Genomic DNA, 16,552 nt, shown 5'->3' with positions numbered 1-16,552 from the left:
TGTAATTATTTTGGTAAAAGTTTATGATAATGTTTTATTGTGTATAGTTATGTGATTTATATGAACACAAAAGTTAAAGGACAATGCCCAAAACCAGGCTATCTTTGCGTCAGTCATGCGTCTTAACCAAATATCCACGAAAAAGCATCATTTTAATTATTACTTCATTTGTAGTTATTTCAGTCATAAGCGAATGGGGGTTTAAAAGATATGAAAAAAAAGTTGTTTAATTGTTGCAAATGAAACACCAGATAATTTACTGCCATTATGGCGAATTGATACCAATTCATAAGAAATTCCCTTTTTAAATGGAATAAAAAAGTATATATTAGGTACAATAAATATGCCCGTACTTGAATCAATAATATATGTATTAAATATATTATTCATCTCAAATATATTGTTACCAAATAATATATTTTACTTAATAATTATGACCAAATTCCAAATAGCTAGTAAAAAGAGAAAATATTAATTGTTCCAAAAACAAACAAATAGCGACTTGTATGTGCATTGACAGAAATACAATGGTTAGCTAAAACATGTCTGGACTTCATTTTTAATTAATGAATATATGGGTACAGATTTTTATTACACTGGCAACTGAAATTAATGACATTTTGACACTTCAGGTTTGTTTGAATATTAAATCATTAAAATATTTTAATATATTTTATCTTACTCAACATCGGAGTGTTTTTCTTATGTATTTTAATGTTGAGTCGAAAAATCCTCTGTTAAAAAACAACGTGTATAGTGTGAGTTTGGAACTTTGAGACGGAAGGCTTTAGTAAGAAACACAATGTCGTCTAAAGCCTAGACCCAGGACAGTTAATCGAGACGGCATATCCCAGCGGTGTATTGACTGCACCTTTGCGGCGCCACAGCAACCACAAGTATATTTCTTGGACGAGCTGTCCAGTTTGTAAGTTATGTAGATTATTATTAACATACCCACAATGTGGGAAATATTTTGCCAAAGTTAAAGAAAACAGTTTAACAATAATAATAATCTGAACATGTTTACTCAACTTCTACATTATATTTTAGGTTTCAAGACTGGAATGAGTTTATGCTGCCTGCTGGAAATCAGCTAATAGAGAGGATCACAGACAACAACATGACATGACCCGACCAGCGCTGCAAGAAGTCATTCACTCCCTTCAGGAGTATACATAAATGTGCTGCAGCTACATCAAATTCTTGTTTTTAATTTAGGATGCCAAGAATATATACTTCTATTAAAAATATACATCTATATAAAAATATGCATCGGATTTCGTATTTCTGGTTTTATTTTTCTTTCCCTATGATAATTAACTATTAGCCTAATCAGGATGTGAAGTGAGTTCCTGATGAGTTGCTTGGGATCGGAATCCTCCAAATAGGGTTGGCGTCAGGCATATGGCCGGTCATAAAAACTAAGCTGAATCTATTCTACAATATGTGTTGACGCCATATTGGAGTAAGAGAATGGTAGGTGGAAATAAAGATTAGCTAATCCATGTAATAGAATAAGTCGTAAGTCAGAAAAACATATACACAAAAGGTCAGGTAAAATATGTATGCTCCGTGAAAAAAATAATATTCCGCCATACTATGTTAGAAGTTTTATTGGAGTTTCGTCTTATCAAATATGTTAGTACCTATCAGTTTCTTATGGGGGCAATTAAAGCTAGGTGAAAAGACCGTCCACTAATCGCTTATAGCAATAACAAGTAGGTACTGCAATATTGAACTTAATCAGGCACGTAGGTACTTTGTACCTTACATTATTGCAGTCCATACTTAACCTCAAAATAACCGGGCTATAAAAATTCTGATTACTCCAAACTCCCATCGAATATCTAATTGTTTTCCATTTGTATAAAAATTAGGATATATTCCCTATAATTATGTGAAGGTTTTGTACAGACGCAAGCGTAGCCCAACTCTCATACTAAAATGGGCATTCTCCTTTGATTTTAATAGTTTTGCATTGCATGTACGCTAGCGTTAGATCTACAGTATTCAGTGATGCAATAAACAATATTTAAATGAGTTCCATCTTTTATTTCAACATATTAACAATATAATATCGTAACATAGTAAATATAAATAAAGTGTAAGGTTTTTTTGCAAATGACAGCCAGTGACGGCCTTAGGTGGGGACGGACTGAGCAACCGTATGGGGCCTGGCTTGGTGCCTCAGGGGACCTTTTTTGGATCTTACTTGAGAAACTGAAACTTGGGAGCTTTGTTTACTTTCGGTACACTTAAGGCCACTGACAGTAGTATTATAGTAGTATTATTATAGTATTATGTGTTACATTCCTATGAAATAGGTTAACCTGGGTTTTTTTCTGGGGTTAAACAATATTTATGTATGTGCCAGATTCTGGATCAGTATAACATTAATAGTTTAATTTCGAAATTCCATTAATACCTATAAAGGCAATACTTTTAACACTCACTCAGTGTTCTCTAATGCGAAAGTTGAATCTATAAATTGCCATCAGACTATGATAACAAATAATATTACAATTGTTTTTCTTCTGTAAATTTTTGAAATATTCCTTAGTCATCATTGATGCAGTTTGCAGGCTGAAAACCAAGCTAAATTATATTGAGCGCTGTTTCCATAACTCAAAAAGTTACAGATCACTTTACAAAGTTTGCAGTCTGCACACAAGTTTTACAAGAAATCACCACAATGCGAGCTGAGCTATACTACTTTGGCTTCATTTTCATTCTGCTACTAGCATCAGACTAAGATCACAACAGGAAATATCATAAATGTTTTTCCCCTATCTTGTGACAAATAGCTCCAACATTAATTACCCAGGCCTGCAGTTTCCCTCAATATTCTGTCAACCGTCTTTTCATTGTCGCAATCCAATTAATTTTATTATTGGTTTAATTTAAACATCAATAGGGCCCTAAATGTAAATGGTAAACATTGGCATTAACAATTCATTTTCCCAAAATTTAGTGCATAATACAGAGGCAATGTTTTGGCAATTGTTTTGAGTGATAACAGTGATTTTATGCAAATATTTTTCAGAGTGACCAACCTACAGCTTGTATCTACCACTCTTTCATTTTATAGTTCTATTTATACATATTATAAAACAAACTTCCTTTTTCTCTCTGTCTGTACGTTATTAATTTTCTCAAAATCTACTGAACATATTTTTATGAAATTTGGTTTGGAGCTAGTTTCTATTCCAGAAAACTCTTTTACGCGGGCGAAGCCGCGGGCAAAACTAGTATTTAGATCAACCTATGTAGTCACTGTACTGGACAATATACTTAGTATTCTTTTAACAATATCATCAACTTCGGCCATCGCTCCCACACCAGTGTCACCACATATCAACTGTTTGCTGATAGGAGGCATCTCAATATGGCCCCATTCCTTCAAGGTTTGCACCTGTTTGGCTGTGATGGGATGCTCCCACATCCGAGTGTTCATTGCGGGACAGAAGATCAATGGTTTCTTCATATCCCATGCTCTGGTTGTGCATGTTACTAGGTTGTCACAAATTCCCTGGATAAAATGAAATTATATTAAATATTTGTAATTTATGCACAAAAAATCTTTTGTATTTGTCAACAATGTATTTTACACTGAATTACACTGTCAATAAGCTTTTTAAACTGTCCTAATATTTGCAAAAACCTAACAACTTTCATAAGCATTGGTAAAATATATGCCAAACCAATATTAAAAACTTTGCCATAATTTGTAAATACTTTAGTAATTTCTTATTTAATACAGCTAACCCATTATTTTTATTAGGGTAGATGGCTAGGGAAAAAGGGGCATTAATTGTGAAAATTTTATTAGTAGTCTATAGCAATGCTTAGGAAAGTCAAAACCTTATTTATGCCGTAATTAGCACTGCCTGCAAAAGAGTGAATATATTTAAGAACATAAATAGTAAATTCTGAGACAAAAAAATATGTATGTCAATCAAAATAAATATAAGAATTGCAAAATACATAAAAAAGAAAATAAGTCTTATATTACCTGTGCCATTTTAGCTAGAGTGTTAGCATCTAACGGAGCTATCACCATGAGGTCGGCCCATTTGCCAAGCTCTATATGCAACACTGGGTCTCCTCGGTCTTTCCATGCATTCCATTCTGTACTGTCATCATAAACAGGAACTTGAGATGGTATGTCTGACGTTTTGAAGAAGTGTTTAGCATGTTCTGTCACTAAAACTCGGACCTGAAGAATATAAATTATTTTATATTTTTTTCTTTAGTGTTATTTGTGTTCTTTAGTGTTTGTTGTGTTATTAAAGACCAAACCGGCTACTAAGACTTGATATATTATAAAAATAGATTATGGAAAGTAAAAAGAACTTATAACTATAAATACTATTATAATGATTTCTAACATTTACGCAAATGTTAGACATTGAAATTAAACATATTTTCGAATTCTATCGCGGTTTTTTATATTTTAGTTTTCTCCCGACCGTTGAAGACTTTGCAGCCTTCATGGTCACGGGGGGGCCAGTTCCCCAAATACTATTATAATATTAACCATTCATCTTACAAGCAAAGTAATAAAAGAAAAAGATTTGTAAACAGTACATAGTTCTAAAAAAGACAGTTCTATCAGCAAGAATGATCTCTAACATACAAATTTGAATGAACAGCAACAAATGAGTAAAAGGATGAGCAGTTAATTTAACATGTATTTTGTAGTGTTTAATTATTAAACTTAACCTCAAAATTAAAGTTTTTGTCAGGCTTTGTTAATAAGCTTTTAACTAAAAGTGGTAGTTTAAGTGCAGCTACGCTACCAGTAGCTACTACGAGAACTTTATAATGTTTCTCCATGTAAATAAATAAAAAAAATTGCGTTCAAATTTACGTTTTATTGACATTCGTAACTGTCAAAATTTGACACATTGTTTTTTCTGGCATTACTTTTATGGCACAAGAATTTAGCACCCCACAGTCAAATTTGATACAAGCCACTTTTGCACTACTAGACGCAGATTATAAGAATTGTAAGTTTGGAACTATTTTATTTGATGACTACATACTTAAGGAATAGAATTTTCATAAAATAATTTACGTGGATCGTCGTAGATCTTTTACAGGCAATACTTGAAGCACTAATGTCAATATTATTAGAGATGCACCAAACATATGCTATGGAAAATATCGATATGGTTTTATTCAATTGTATGTTTAGTGAAATACTGGCGAGTGTTGAGTTGATTGAATTGAACCAACTGAACCAAACAAAAATGAAGACTCAGGATCTCTAATTTAATGTAGTTTCTGTTGTATTTTTGAAATATTACTTCGTAAGTTATCCGGTCCAGAGATTAAATTTTAAACTATCCCCTCCCTTTCCTAAAACTCTATTTCTTTCCTTTAAAAAATCTATTATTCTTTTGGAATATAGTATGAAAATCACTGTATGTACCATCAGATTTACTAGTTTCCCAATTGAAACAATAAAAATTGAATTTAAGCTAAGTTGCCGGTCCTTTTATTTGAGTCGTATTAGTTTTAAGATGACTCATTATTTGTTTATAGAACTTGTCATAAAAATTCTAATCTTGTACGAGCATCGATATGTATCATCCACCTCTAAAATAGTTGAAAATGCCAAAAGTCAATTTCCTCGTAAATCAACTCGACTCTCGTCAGTCGAGTTTATTGTTCGGTTGGGGGAAGAGTGTCGTATTGTGCTTTATAACTTTAGCTACATTACGAAAATAGTGTTTGATGTGTAAAATTTGTTGATAACATAATATTCATAACAGTGCGGACTGTTTTATACGAATAAAAATTAAATGTGGGTGTGTTAAGTGGTAGTTTCTCCTATTGATAACAATGGATGGGCACGTTAAATATTACGAGGGATGCGGACAGGAAGGGCCTATTCGTTGTATATTTCTGTGTGAATTCCATCCGACTGCCGGACCGAAAATAACGTGCCAAGTGCCAGAAAACTATATATCCAAAGAAATATTTGATACAGTGAGCCATTACATTATACCGAAAGTGCAACTGCAGCGATGCACGTTGACTGTGTAAGTTGATTTATTTCCTTGTCGATAACTTTAATGTGGCGCATAACAATTAAGATAAATGACTTGGTAAACAATTATCGCATTCCAATTGCAATTTGATATACCTCTAAAGTTATTTCGTACCTATTTATTTTCGCGGTAAAAATTAAATCAGAAAAAAAATTTATTAGCTATGGTAAAAAGTATTATTTATTCACATTAGTATTGTTTATACACTTATTACAAGATTTATCTCAATTAGTATACACTTTAAAATATATTTATTATAATAATTTGTATGAACAATGTTTGAATGATTATATGTAAATCAGTCTATTAGCATATTATGTTAATGATATAATTACTACTAAATGTAAAAGATTTGTGTTCTGTGTTAGTTTACTGCCATTTATAAAATAGTTAGATTTAATCTGGTAAGGCTTTTTGTTTTTTTTTTTTAAGTAATTATATACATTCATAATGAATTTAATAAATCTCAACTATATTTTTTCTCTGTTATTAATAAACTATGAAAGTGTGTTAGAAATTGTTTTCTGTTAAAGATTTAAATTTTTTGTTAATGCCTTTATGAATAAAAGTATCAAATTTACGCTTAATGATGCATTATATTGTTTTACAATCAGCAAAAAATAAACTAAGTAATAACAATGGCTATTCAGCATTAAAACGAACCACTGAGAATATTTTTCAGTACAAATTGTAGAAAGTGTAAACAAAACATAGTTATATATTATAAAATAAAATCCTCAAAAAGTACCAAACAGATTTTAACGAATTTTGGTTTGGAGATAGTTTGAAACCTTAAAGACATAATCTACTTTTTATTGTGGGAAAATATATAATAATAATATCAACCCTGTATTATATACTGTCCGACTGATGGGCACAGCTCTCCTCTACTACTGAGAAGGATTAGGCCTTAGTCCAACACTCTGGCCTAGTGCGGATTGGTAGACTTCACACAACCTTGAAAATTCCTATAGAGAATTTCTCAAGTGTACAGGTTTCCTCACAATGTTTTCCTTCACCGTTAAAGCAAGTGATAATTCACAAAGAATACACACATATTTTTTTTTAAAAGTCAGAGCTGTGTGCCCTTGGGATTTGAACCTGTGGACATTTGTCTCGTTGGTCTGTTTCACAACCAACTAGGCCATCGCCGCTTTTAAATAATAGGGAAAATATATAGCTAGACTTTAACCCTAAAAAAACGTTTTCATGTGGGCGAAGCCAGTAGCAAAAGCTAATTTTTATACAAATATAAAAATATATTCCATTTTGTTTACTTTGTTACCAGTTCCATTATAGCATATGTCTAATAAATATATTTATCAAGATCATTATCGAATTTAAATGTGAACTGTGAAGGCCAAGTTAATGATCAACAAAGTGTTGTTAGTTCAAGATAGTGGAGTATTTTGTGTTAAATGTTATCTAATGAAAAGGAGCTTGATTTTTATTAATGTTGAATTAATTATATCTTTAATTAACTTGCATTAAGATAACAAGTAGCGAGATGTTAATGACAAATTAAGAAAATAGGTACTAATTTTTCTTTAGAAATTATTTCTGACTTTGTACTATTAAAATCTGGACTTATCTTGATTGATCCTGGTTCCCGAAAAGGATTATTTTATACTTGGGAAATGTACGGTACCCACATTAAGCAGAAGTGCGAAACTTACTAGATCAAATAATCATAATATAATGACCATAATAATTTTAGTCTATATTTATCATATTTCAGATGCCTATGTTCAGCAGAGCACTTAGAATAGCTGTATATGATTATTTATTATTATTCATAAATTTTTTATTAATGATTTCCCAGGGTTTCCCATGCGTAAAAATGTTGTTCCGGAGTAAGAGTCTCGCTTTATATTTTTCTGGAAAAAATTTGGTTATCTAAATTATACAATAAAAAATGGCTGCTAGTAATAACGCTATATTTGAAGGTTTATCAACTCAAATTCACTTCACAGGACTCTCCTCGGCTCCAAGATCCTGGGCTTCCCTGTGCGCATAGACAACAAGAAGTACGCTCGCAATGCGTATTACTTTAATCTGTGCTTCGTGTGCGACGCGTGGGCCAGGACTGTCCACCTGGAGCCGCTCGTCAAGAAGCTCACTGAGTATTTGGTAAGAATTACTCGATAATTGCCGGTGTGATATCCCCGTGCCTTGGGAAGCATGTAAAGCCGTTGGGCCTGCGCCTGGTCTCTCTCCGGTCATGAATTGCCGTCTCACCGGACTATGAGAGTGAAGGAACAGAGAGTGCACCCGTATATTGCGTACTTTTGGGCACTATAATATCTCTTGCGTACTCGGCTGATCTCAGCTTAGATTGAGAGATAGAAAATTTGTTAGCAGAGATTCATTCACTCATTCATTGCACTCCAAATAGCTCATTCGGAACTATGAAAAAGGTTTGGAATGAAAACTTATTTGTGGACAAAGAGTTCTTGAATTAAATGTATGCTACATTGGGAAGATGGTTACTCAATGTACCGTGACAAAGCAAAACATCAATGTAAAATACTTCATATTTTTTCCATATCATGATTTGCACGTTTTTAACGCGCATATTTTATGTATATATGCTATTTTTTTAATTAATAATGCCACCGAGGCAGTAAATTTTCAGCCAGAACGAATTTAGCGTAACTAGAAGAACGTTTACAACTAGAAAAGCCAGTCATAGATCACTACGTCAGTCATTAATAACCCGATAATTTAAGCTCATGATATTAAAAAGTAAAGTAACATAAATTCTCGCTGGTAGCTCTCCATGGAGCTGGAGAGCGAGTGGCTTTCGAAACAGTCGACGTCGGGCGACGCGAAGGCGCTCGGCGGGCTGATGCGGCAGGTGATGCAGGACATCAACAGCCGCAGGATGTGCACGCTCACCGGTGAGTTTAAAATATTCCTATACATTCCACCGGAATAGGTACAGGTGTGCAGTGCTACTAGTTTTACAACGTTTTTTTAATGTTTACATTTAAAAACCGTATTTCAAAGACGCCTTTTACATGACATTCAATGTTATTAAATGGCACTTAAATCCTGTTTACATTAAATGCCAGCATTCTGACGCCAGTGCGTTGACCCGTTACGGAGAGATCAAGATTCAAATCGGCGAATAAGGATATCAGTATATTATAGCTTGCCTACTCCATATTATAAAACTTGTCCATAATATATATTTAATGTTGTTTTCGTTGTCGTATTGGTGTTAATTAAATTCATTTTAATATTTGAGTGCGTCAAATATAGAATGTGTTGTTTACTTGTAAGAACCGGTCAAGAGAGTCGGTCTGTGTTGTTAAGGGTCCTATAGAGACGTAGAAACCTTTCTAGTTTTCTGGTTTAGGTTAGAAACAATTTCAAAGAGGTGGCAAGCAAAGAAATTAGTTGGCGGTAATGATTTTTTATTCGTTTTTTTTATTGCTTTATTTGACGAGACGAGCTTGCCGTTCGCCTGATTGTAAGCAAGACGACCGCCTATAAACAGTAGAAACAAGACTTTGAATTACAAAGTATTGTTTAAATTCAAATTTATGTTAACACAGTTGGAGCCGTATGCAAAATCTAGTCTGAAATAGTCTTCATTGTATAGTATGTACGAGGGTAGTTTTCTTTATAAGTAAATATATTTTTCTCTTTCCGTCCAAGTCGCTCGCTATGTGTATAGCTTCGTTCCGTTTATTAGGATGAAAAAAATAAACTTATGATATTTTTGCATCAGTAAACAAAATCGTTTTATCAATTTAAGATCCTTGTTTTTTTCTTATCGAGTTGAAATAATTTTAGTCATCCCGGCTATCTCGTAAACAATTTGATGGGTCGTGTTATTTTTAAAAGTATAACTATGAACTAGTATGCTAGTTTTTGTCATATTTTCCATAATCGCGTTCAGTGTCTAGGCAAATATAAACCAAGTTGAAAAGGCCAACTGGATTTCAAGCAATACACGCTGTTTGTTTAGTCTATTATACTAATAGGTCATGTCCACAATGGCTGTACCTCGACTTCCCTCATAAACAATTAGCAATTAAGACTTAATTAGAGAGAATTCCATCCTGGGCAAATTGTGAGAGAAAAGTGACAAAATCCTGCCTTACCTCGGAATTGAGCCCAGGCCCTCCCAGTCATGTTATATATGCTGCCACTAAACCAAAAAACATATTTCCCAATCAAAGCCAATATAACCAAGGTCGCGTTATTGATAAGCGAACACCAAGGCCAAATAACATTCTTTGAATACTTAACGCAAAATAAACAATAGTTTTATCGCGTAAATAATTTCACTTTCATTATTTAACGCAAAATGAACAATAGATTTTTTACGTAAATATTTTTTCGTACCTTTTTGATCTTTACTTAATTACATATTTTTTTTGATTTCATTGTTACGGCTTTTCTATTATTTGTTTTGTAAGAATAATATTACGAAGCTGAAATAATGAGGGTTTATTTCTACGAATAATTTTCTTTCATGTAAGTACAGAGCACCTCTGAAAGGTTTTCGGAGAAATCATAATAAAAATATGTTTTTTCATCATTTGGTTGGTATCCTATTTCTATAAGTATACGAATGAAAAGTAAATTATTAGGTTTCTTCGGCAGTGGAAAATAGTAAAATATTCTCAGTAATTTAATTAAGTTTTTAAGTGTTATTTTGTTCGCTAAATAAATCAAAAGTAAAGTTGAAGAGTTTGTTTGATCGCATTAATCTCAAGAACTACTGGTTCTAATTGAAAAATTCCTTTAATATAGTTTAGTCCATTTATCGAGGACATATTCTACTTTCTATCCAGGGAAACTGTTTCACTCGGGCGAAGTCGTGAGCTAGCCTTACATATTACAAAACAAGTTCCCGCCGCGTCTGTCTACTGAACGTGCTAAACTCAAAATCGCCGAAGAGATTTCAATGAAATTTAGTATAGAGATAGTTTAAGACCCTGGGAAGGACATAGGCTACTTTTATCTGGGAAATAAATATTTCACGCGTGCGCTGCCCCAAGAAAAAGCAAGTCTTTAATATTAATAAGAAATCAATATAAACTACTGCACGGATTTGGATAATTTTTCACGAAATTAAACCATATCGTGGTTATTTATCGGTTACGTATCTCGGGAAAGTTTACAAACAAAAGATTTACAAATAAACGTTTTATTCATGTGATTATCAAACTAGCATTACATTAGATCTATTTAAACTTTAAAATATTATAAAGCCTCTAAACCAGAGATTCCCAAACCTTTTTTCTCTAGGTGAAGTTAAGCCAACATTTTAGTACTTAACTATAAAACCAAATAAATTTTCGTGAATCCCCGCTTACGAATTGTGGACCTCCATTATTTGGTCATGCTTACGTGGACCCCCGTCAAATCCTTGTGGACCCCAGGGGTCCAGCTCAGTGGCGTTTCTTCCATAGACGCCCAAAAGCCTGGCTTGCCCTAAAATTATTTGCACAAAACGGAATATTGAACAATAATTATACTTTTACGATCGGTAAAGATAAAAATTCCCGCGTTAAGTGTCGGTACACCGCGCCTATTCGCCTCGAGCGCACCTACACACACTAATACACCCTAACAAATACCACATCTGAACCGTACCAATATGAACACATTTTCATTTTTTAAGTATTGGTTTCTAGACTCAAACTAACCTGATGCTCGAACCATCAGACGCGCCTACGCAGAACCGGTATCGTGAAATAGAAAATTACATACAAGCCAGTACATAGCGCCGCGAGAAATGTCAGCGGCGCGCTGTTACTATGCGAATGCTGCTGTTGGTGTGAGAAATTAGAGGTTTTCGTAAAAGTCTGGGGTAAACGAGTTCTTGAGTGGAGACCACGGCTCGGCAGACGTAGTGTAGGACGCCCTCCAGCTAGGTGGAGTGACGATTTGCGAAAGGTCGTTGGTAAGAACTGGATGTAAAGACCGAAGATAGGGTGAAATGGCGCGTATTGGAGGAGGTCTATGTCCAGCAGTGGACAAAGATATAGGTTGATGATGATGTTGATGTAAAAGTCTTTGGTTTGTCTGGTTAGCGTTGTTTATGAACTTCTAAATGTCAATAGAATTGTAAATTCGATGTTTGTGGGAAAGACTGGAGATGACTTCCTATCCTGGGCCCTTATTCTGTATGATAGTGTAAACGCGTAACGCGGCCGTGTCATGTTATCTTCAAGAAATGTGTGTGAAATGGTATTCTGTAAGCCAAATTTCTATAGTCCTAAACATGATGCGTTGTGTTACGTGCTTGTTACGCACTGTTAAAATAACGTGCGGGATAGAGAATAAGGCCCCTGTTCGAAAAGTATGTGACATGCTTATTTTAAATGTTTTGACATTTTACAACGTAGTTTGTTTTACAATCTGTTCGCTACATTGATAGTACGGTAAGCATTGTCAACGTTTAACTGTCGACTTTGTTATGAAAGCAATAGAGCGTAATATCCATTAAGTAGTTTACACTCGTTAAACATTTTTTACGACACATCGACCGACACGTTTGTTTATAAACTCAAGTTATCAAATCTCACGAATTGTTTTAAAATCTTTCAGGATTTCATAAAATCACTATACAAAATATCGAAGATTGTTAATGAATGATTTGAAACAGGCCGGCATAATTATGTCGACTGGCGAGGGCTCATCGTCAGTCGCCACATTTTAGATCCCACTCTGCTTACCATAGGTGCAATGGGATCACTTTCTCGTGCCCGAATTAGTTAAAAAAAACTTTTTAATTGTTGATAAAATTTAATTATACAAAAATCTCGTATGAATACAATTCTAGTCAACTTATTAAACTCTCTCAAATTGAATAAATTTCTACGATTTGCAACATTTTTCATTATTGCTCCGTTTCTATTGGCCATAGCGTGATGTTATATAGCCTATAGCCTTCCTCGATAAATGAGCTATCCAACACTAAAAGAATTTTTGAATTCGAACCAATATTTCCTGAGATTAGCGCGATCAAACAAACTCTTCAGCTTTATAATAGTATAGATAGAAGTATAGATTCAAACTAATTCCCCATTTTGGTGTTCAGTCAAGGTAAACCCGCGTTCACATTTAAATTATCATCGCTTTATATATCCGTTTTAGCTACTAAACAAATCGTGGACAAATATAAACGCTCAGTTAACATGGCGACTCTAAATTGGCCAACCTTGGTTCAATTTACACCAACACCGACCACAAACATTCCAAACTTGGCGGATTATGCAAATTTATTGACAATTTGTTATTGTACATTATTAGTTTCCTAAAATAGCGTCAGAATGAATATAAACGACTTTTAAATTGGTTTATACACGACGAAAGTTGCAAAAATAATATATTTGTTTCAATTCAAAAGGCAATGTTATATGCAGACGCCATATTGAATGCAAATAATTTAAACTTATATAGAATAGTGATAACAGACCCACCTTGTCATAGTAATAAGTAATTTATATGTTTATTTAAATGCGTTCTAAATAACAGCAAGATTATGTGACATTTAGTAAATATGCGGGCATTTTGTCCGGTTGGCGCGTAAAATTGTGTGTTATTATTTAAATTTAGAACACTAAAGTTGTTTACGATAACTCTCATAAACTGGTTTTGTAAAATATATTCTATGTGTAATTAAGTAGAGATATAATTTGATTATTTATATTTCAATCAGGTTTTATAGAAATAAAAAAAACAGATACAGAAATGTTTACTTTTTTATGCGGTTAATTCAACCTCCAAGGATATATTGCCAATATTAGAAACAATACTGGAAGTATTTGGTCATCTTTTCTCTATGCCTATAGTAAAGTTACTAGGAAGTTTTCGCAGCAATATATAGCGCAAGAAAACTCCTGCAAGCTTCGTAATTTGTAACAGTAAGCTAACCGTGATTGTTTGCACGGTAAAAATTGCTTGCGCAAGTCATCCTCTGCAAGTTTTCTCGCTAATCTTAACCACGTTTATGGATTTACATAATCAGAACGAGTTTATAAAATTGGCTTATGTCTATTGTCGCAGTAGCTAGGTTCCCTAGCAACAGCTCGTACGGTGTCTTATCTCTTATCAACACGTGATTATGACAGATACGGTTTTATCTCGTATAATTAATGTCATGTAACACAAGGCTGTGTTTATACACTAAATTGTGTTTGTTTTTTAAAATGCAGTTAATCGTGTGGGGGCCTCGTATATAGATCGACTTGGATGATTCTGGGTTCGAGTCCGGGGTAGAGAAATACTTTGTGTCGGTTCTAATTTTTTTCGGAATATTGTCTCTCAACGGGGTTATATCAGCCTACTGCCTTATTTCAATAAGACTAGAAAGAAAGAAAGAAAAATTTATTCGCACAATATAATGGAACGCACACAAAGATTTATAAAAAGCTAATATTAATATAAATAATATGGCACGAGCCTCCTCTACTACTGAGAGGGATTAGGCCTTAGTCCACCACGCTGGCCTAGTGCGGACTGGTAGACTTCACACACACTCAAACCTATAGAATATTTCTTAGGTATGCAGGTTTCATTACGATGTTTTCCTTCACCATCATAGGGAAAAGGTACAAACAAAATAAATAAAAATTCATAGAGGGTTCGAGCAAATCCCATGATATTGCCGAAAAAGCTCTAGTTCAGCATTAAATGTCAGACTACCAACCAAATGATTGTCAATTCCTTGCTCCAACATGTCTTAAACGTGTCACGATGACCCCACATTGTAGTGGGATAGGGATAAATGAAAACAAAATGTCACTTGATGCTAAGATGATATAATTATACAAAAATCTCAGTACTAAAATGCATTACATCATTTTCAACTCATCAGCTTACAACTGTCCACTGCTGAACGTAAGCCTCCCAAAGAGCGCGCTACGTTGCTCATTTTCAACGTTTGACTGAAATTATGTTTAAAATCCATTTTCATTCTCACTAGAAAGTGGGATAACGGCTAACAATCAACTGCTAATAAATCTGCCATCTCTTGTAAAACATGGTAATAAATTACTGGCTAATTAGTTTAAATCGCCATAAACTCTGCCAGAATGTAATTCCAGATGTTTAACACTCTTATCATACTGGTTTATTTTTTTTAAACGTGTATAGCAAATACTGCACCTAATAGTAATTGAATTGGGGTCCAATAGAATGTCGACTGGCGAGATGATTACCCCTCGACAGTCGACACAATTATGTCGGCCTGATGCGAAAAAAAGCGGGTCGAGCCGTTTCGGTGCGGGATAATGACAAATTAGTTTTCTCTGAGACTCTCCGAGCTTCACTGCTCGGTGTTATAAAATGCGTCCCACTGCTGATCCTGGCTTACAGGAGTTGTAGTGGTGGGTGTGAGGGCGGGAAAGTTTCAGGTCGAGCCGTTTCCTAATAATGCTCTTACATACATGGGGCAAGTGATTTATATTTACATAGATTTTTGGTTAGTGTTCACTGTCAAGTGCACTCAAGTCAAAGCAGTTAGTCATTGAATTGTAAAAAATATATTCTTATTGGTAACCGAACAATATGTAATCTGGACGTCCAATACCACGGCATTTGGAAGTGTGATAACTGATAACGCTCTCGCAGTAGCGGCTGTGTTTATCATAGGTCATTGACCTATTCTACGCGCTGACCAAAGTTCTTGTTAAGTCGTATATTTCAGGCAGAAAATCGTCACTGACATTTTGCACTTTTTACTCGATTATTTTTTATTGCTTTGAATGACGAGACGAGCCTGCCGTTCCCCTGGTGTTAAGTGATACGAACGCCCATAAACAGTAGAAGCACTATCGTAAGTCTTGATTGGTAAAGTATTGTTTGGTATTCCAGTGCGGTCGCCATCCTCAGACATAAGATGTTAAGTCTTATTATGTCCAGTAGTTACACTGGCTACAATGTTCTTCAAATCAGAACACAATAGTGACTACACACTTGGCGGCAGAAATAGATATTGCAGTGGTACCTACCCAGGCGGACTCGCACATATGAGAGACTACCATTTTTTTTACTAATTCAAATATGTTATATGTGGTTACTCTTCTACTGCATCGGTGGCGTAGTTGTATTACGGTTTGCAGTGCTGAGGTCTCGGGTATCTTGGATACGGTCCCTAGTCAAATTTGGAAATTATTTTACCAATAAGAAGCATAATCAGGCGATTATACCATACGAGTAAAACCTGGAGCAGTAACTTGTACTTGTAAAAAGGAAGCGATTTTTTTTTACGACTTGTAAACATTTTTGATAAGCTCTAACGCGGTGATGGATGAAGGAAAATATTTACAAAACTAGTGTTTTGTAAATAAAATAACACGTGTTATGTTGCACATGGTTTGTTGGTATTTATAGCAGATTGATTACTGAGAGGTGATTAATTATATAATACCAGCTCTGCGCATAAATAGACATTTATTCTCGTAACATTACAAACGCGCTTCACGTCTTTATCACCGAAAGGGTAGGCAGTGTAACCAGGGCATCTATTT

At 34.3% G+C, this 16,552-nt stretch overlaps 2 protein-coding genes across 2 annotated transcripts in view; one reads left to right on the top strand and one right to left on the bottom strand.

The window, feature by feature from the left end:
- Positions 1–2,031: 2,031 nt before the first annotated feature.
- Positions 2,032–4,932, bottom strand: LOC115445260 (phosphopantothenoylcysteine decarboxylase). Its single transcript, XM_030171475.2, has 3 exons — positions 4,723–4,932; positions 4,013–4,216; positions 2,032–3,529 (listed from the first exon to the last, which is right to left on the bottom strand). Exons 1-3 carry the CDS (start codon positions 4,834–4,836, stop codon positions 3,263–3,265), a joined length of 585 nt encoding a protein of 194 aa, XP_030027335.1. The 5' UTR covers positions 4,837–4,932; the 3' UTR covers positions 2,032–3,262.
- Positions 4,933–5,631: 699 nt separating this feature from the next.
- Positions 5,632–16,552, top strand: part of LOC115445251 (GATOR complex protein NPRL2) — a 55,465-nt gene continuing 44,544 nt past the window's right edge. Inside the window, exons 1-3 of the mRNA XM_037438701.1 lie at positions 5,632–6,047; positions 8,030–8,186; positions 8,830–8,956. Of these exons, the coding sequence (XP_037294598.1) occupies positions 5,848–6,047; positions 8,030–8,186; positions 8,830–8,956 (484 nt within the window). The 5' untranslated portion in view covers positions 5,632–5,847. The remainder of the gene's footprint in view (positions 6,048–8,029; positions 8,187–8,829; positions 8,957–16,552) is intronic.

Source organism: Manduca sexta, chromosome 14 (assembly GCF_014839805.1).
Source record: "Manduca sexta isolate Smith_Timp_Sample1 chromosome 14, JHU_Msex_v1.0, whole genome shotgun sequence".
Classification (NCBI taxonomy): domain Eukaryota; kingdom Metazoa; phylum Arthropoda; class Insecta; order Lepidoptera; family Sphingidae; genus Manduca; species Manduca sexta.
The sequence above is the reverse complement of the archived record's forward strand: the minus strand, read 5'-3'. Positions and strand labels throughout refer to the sequence as shown.

Bases quoted from the DNA above. Each gene is read 5' to 3' on its own strand.
- LOC115445260 (XM_030171475.2), bottom strand. From the start codon at position 4,836: ATGGAGAAACATTATAAAGTTCTCGTAGTAGCTACTGGTAGCGTAGCT. The intron at 4,217-4,722 runs GTTAAGTTTAAT...TATATTCTTCAG, and splicing joins ACAAAAACTTTAATTTTGAG to GTCCGAGTTTTAGTGACAGA. The intron at 3,530-4,012 runs GTAATATAAGAC...CATTTTATCCAG, and splicing joins CTCTAGCTAAAATGGCACAG to GGAATTTGTGACAACCTAGT.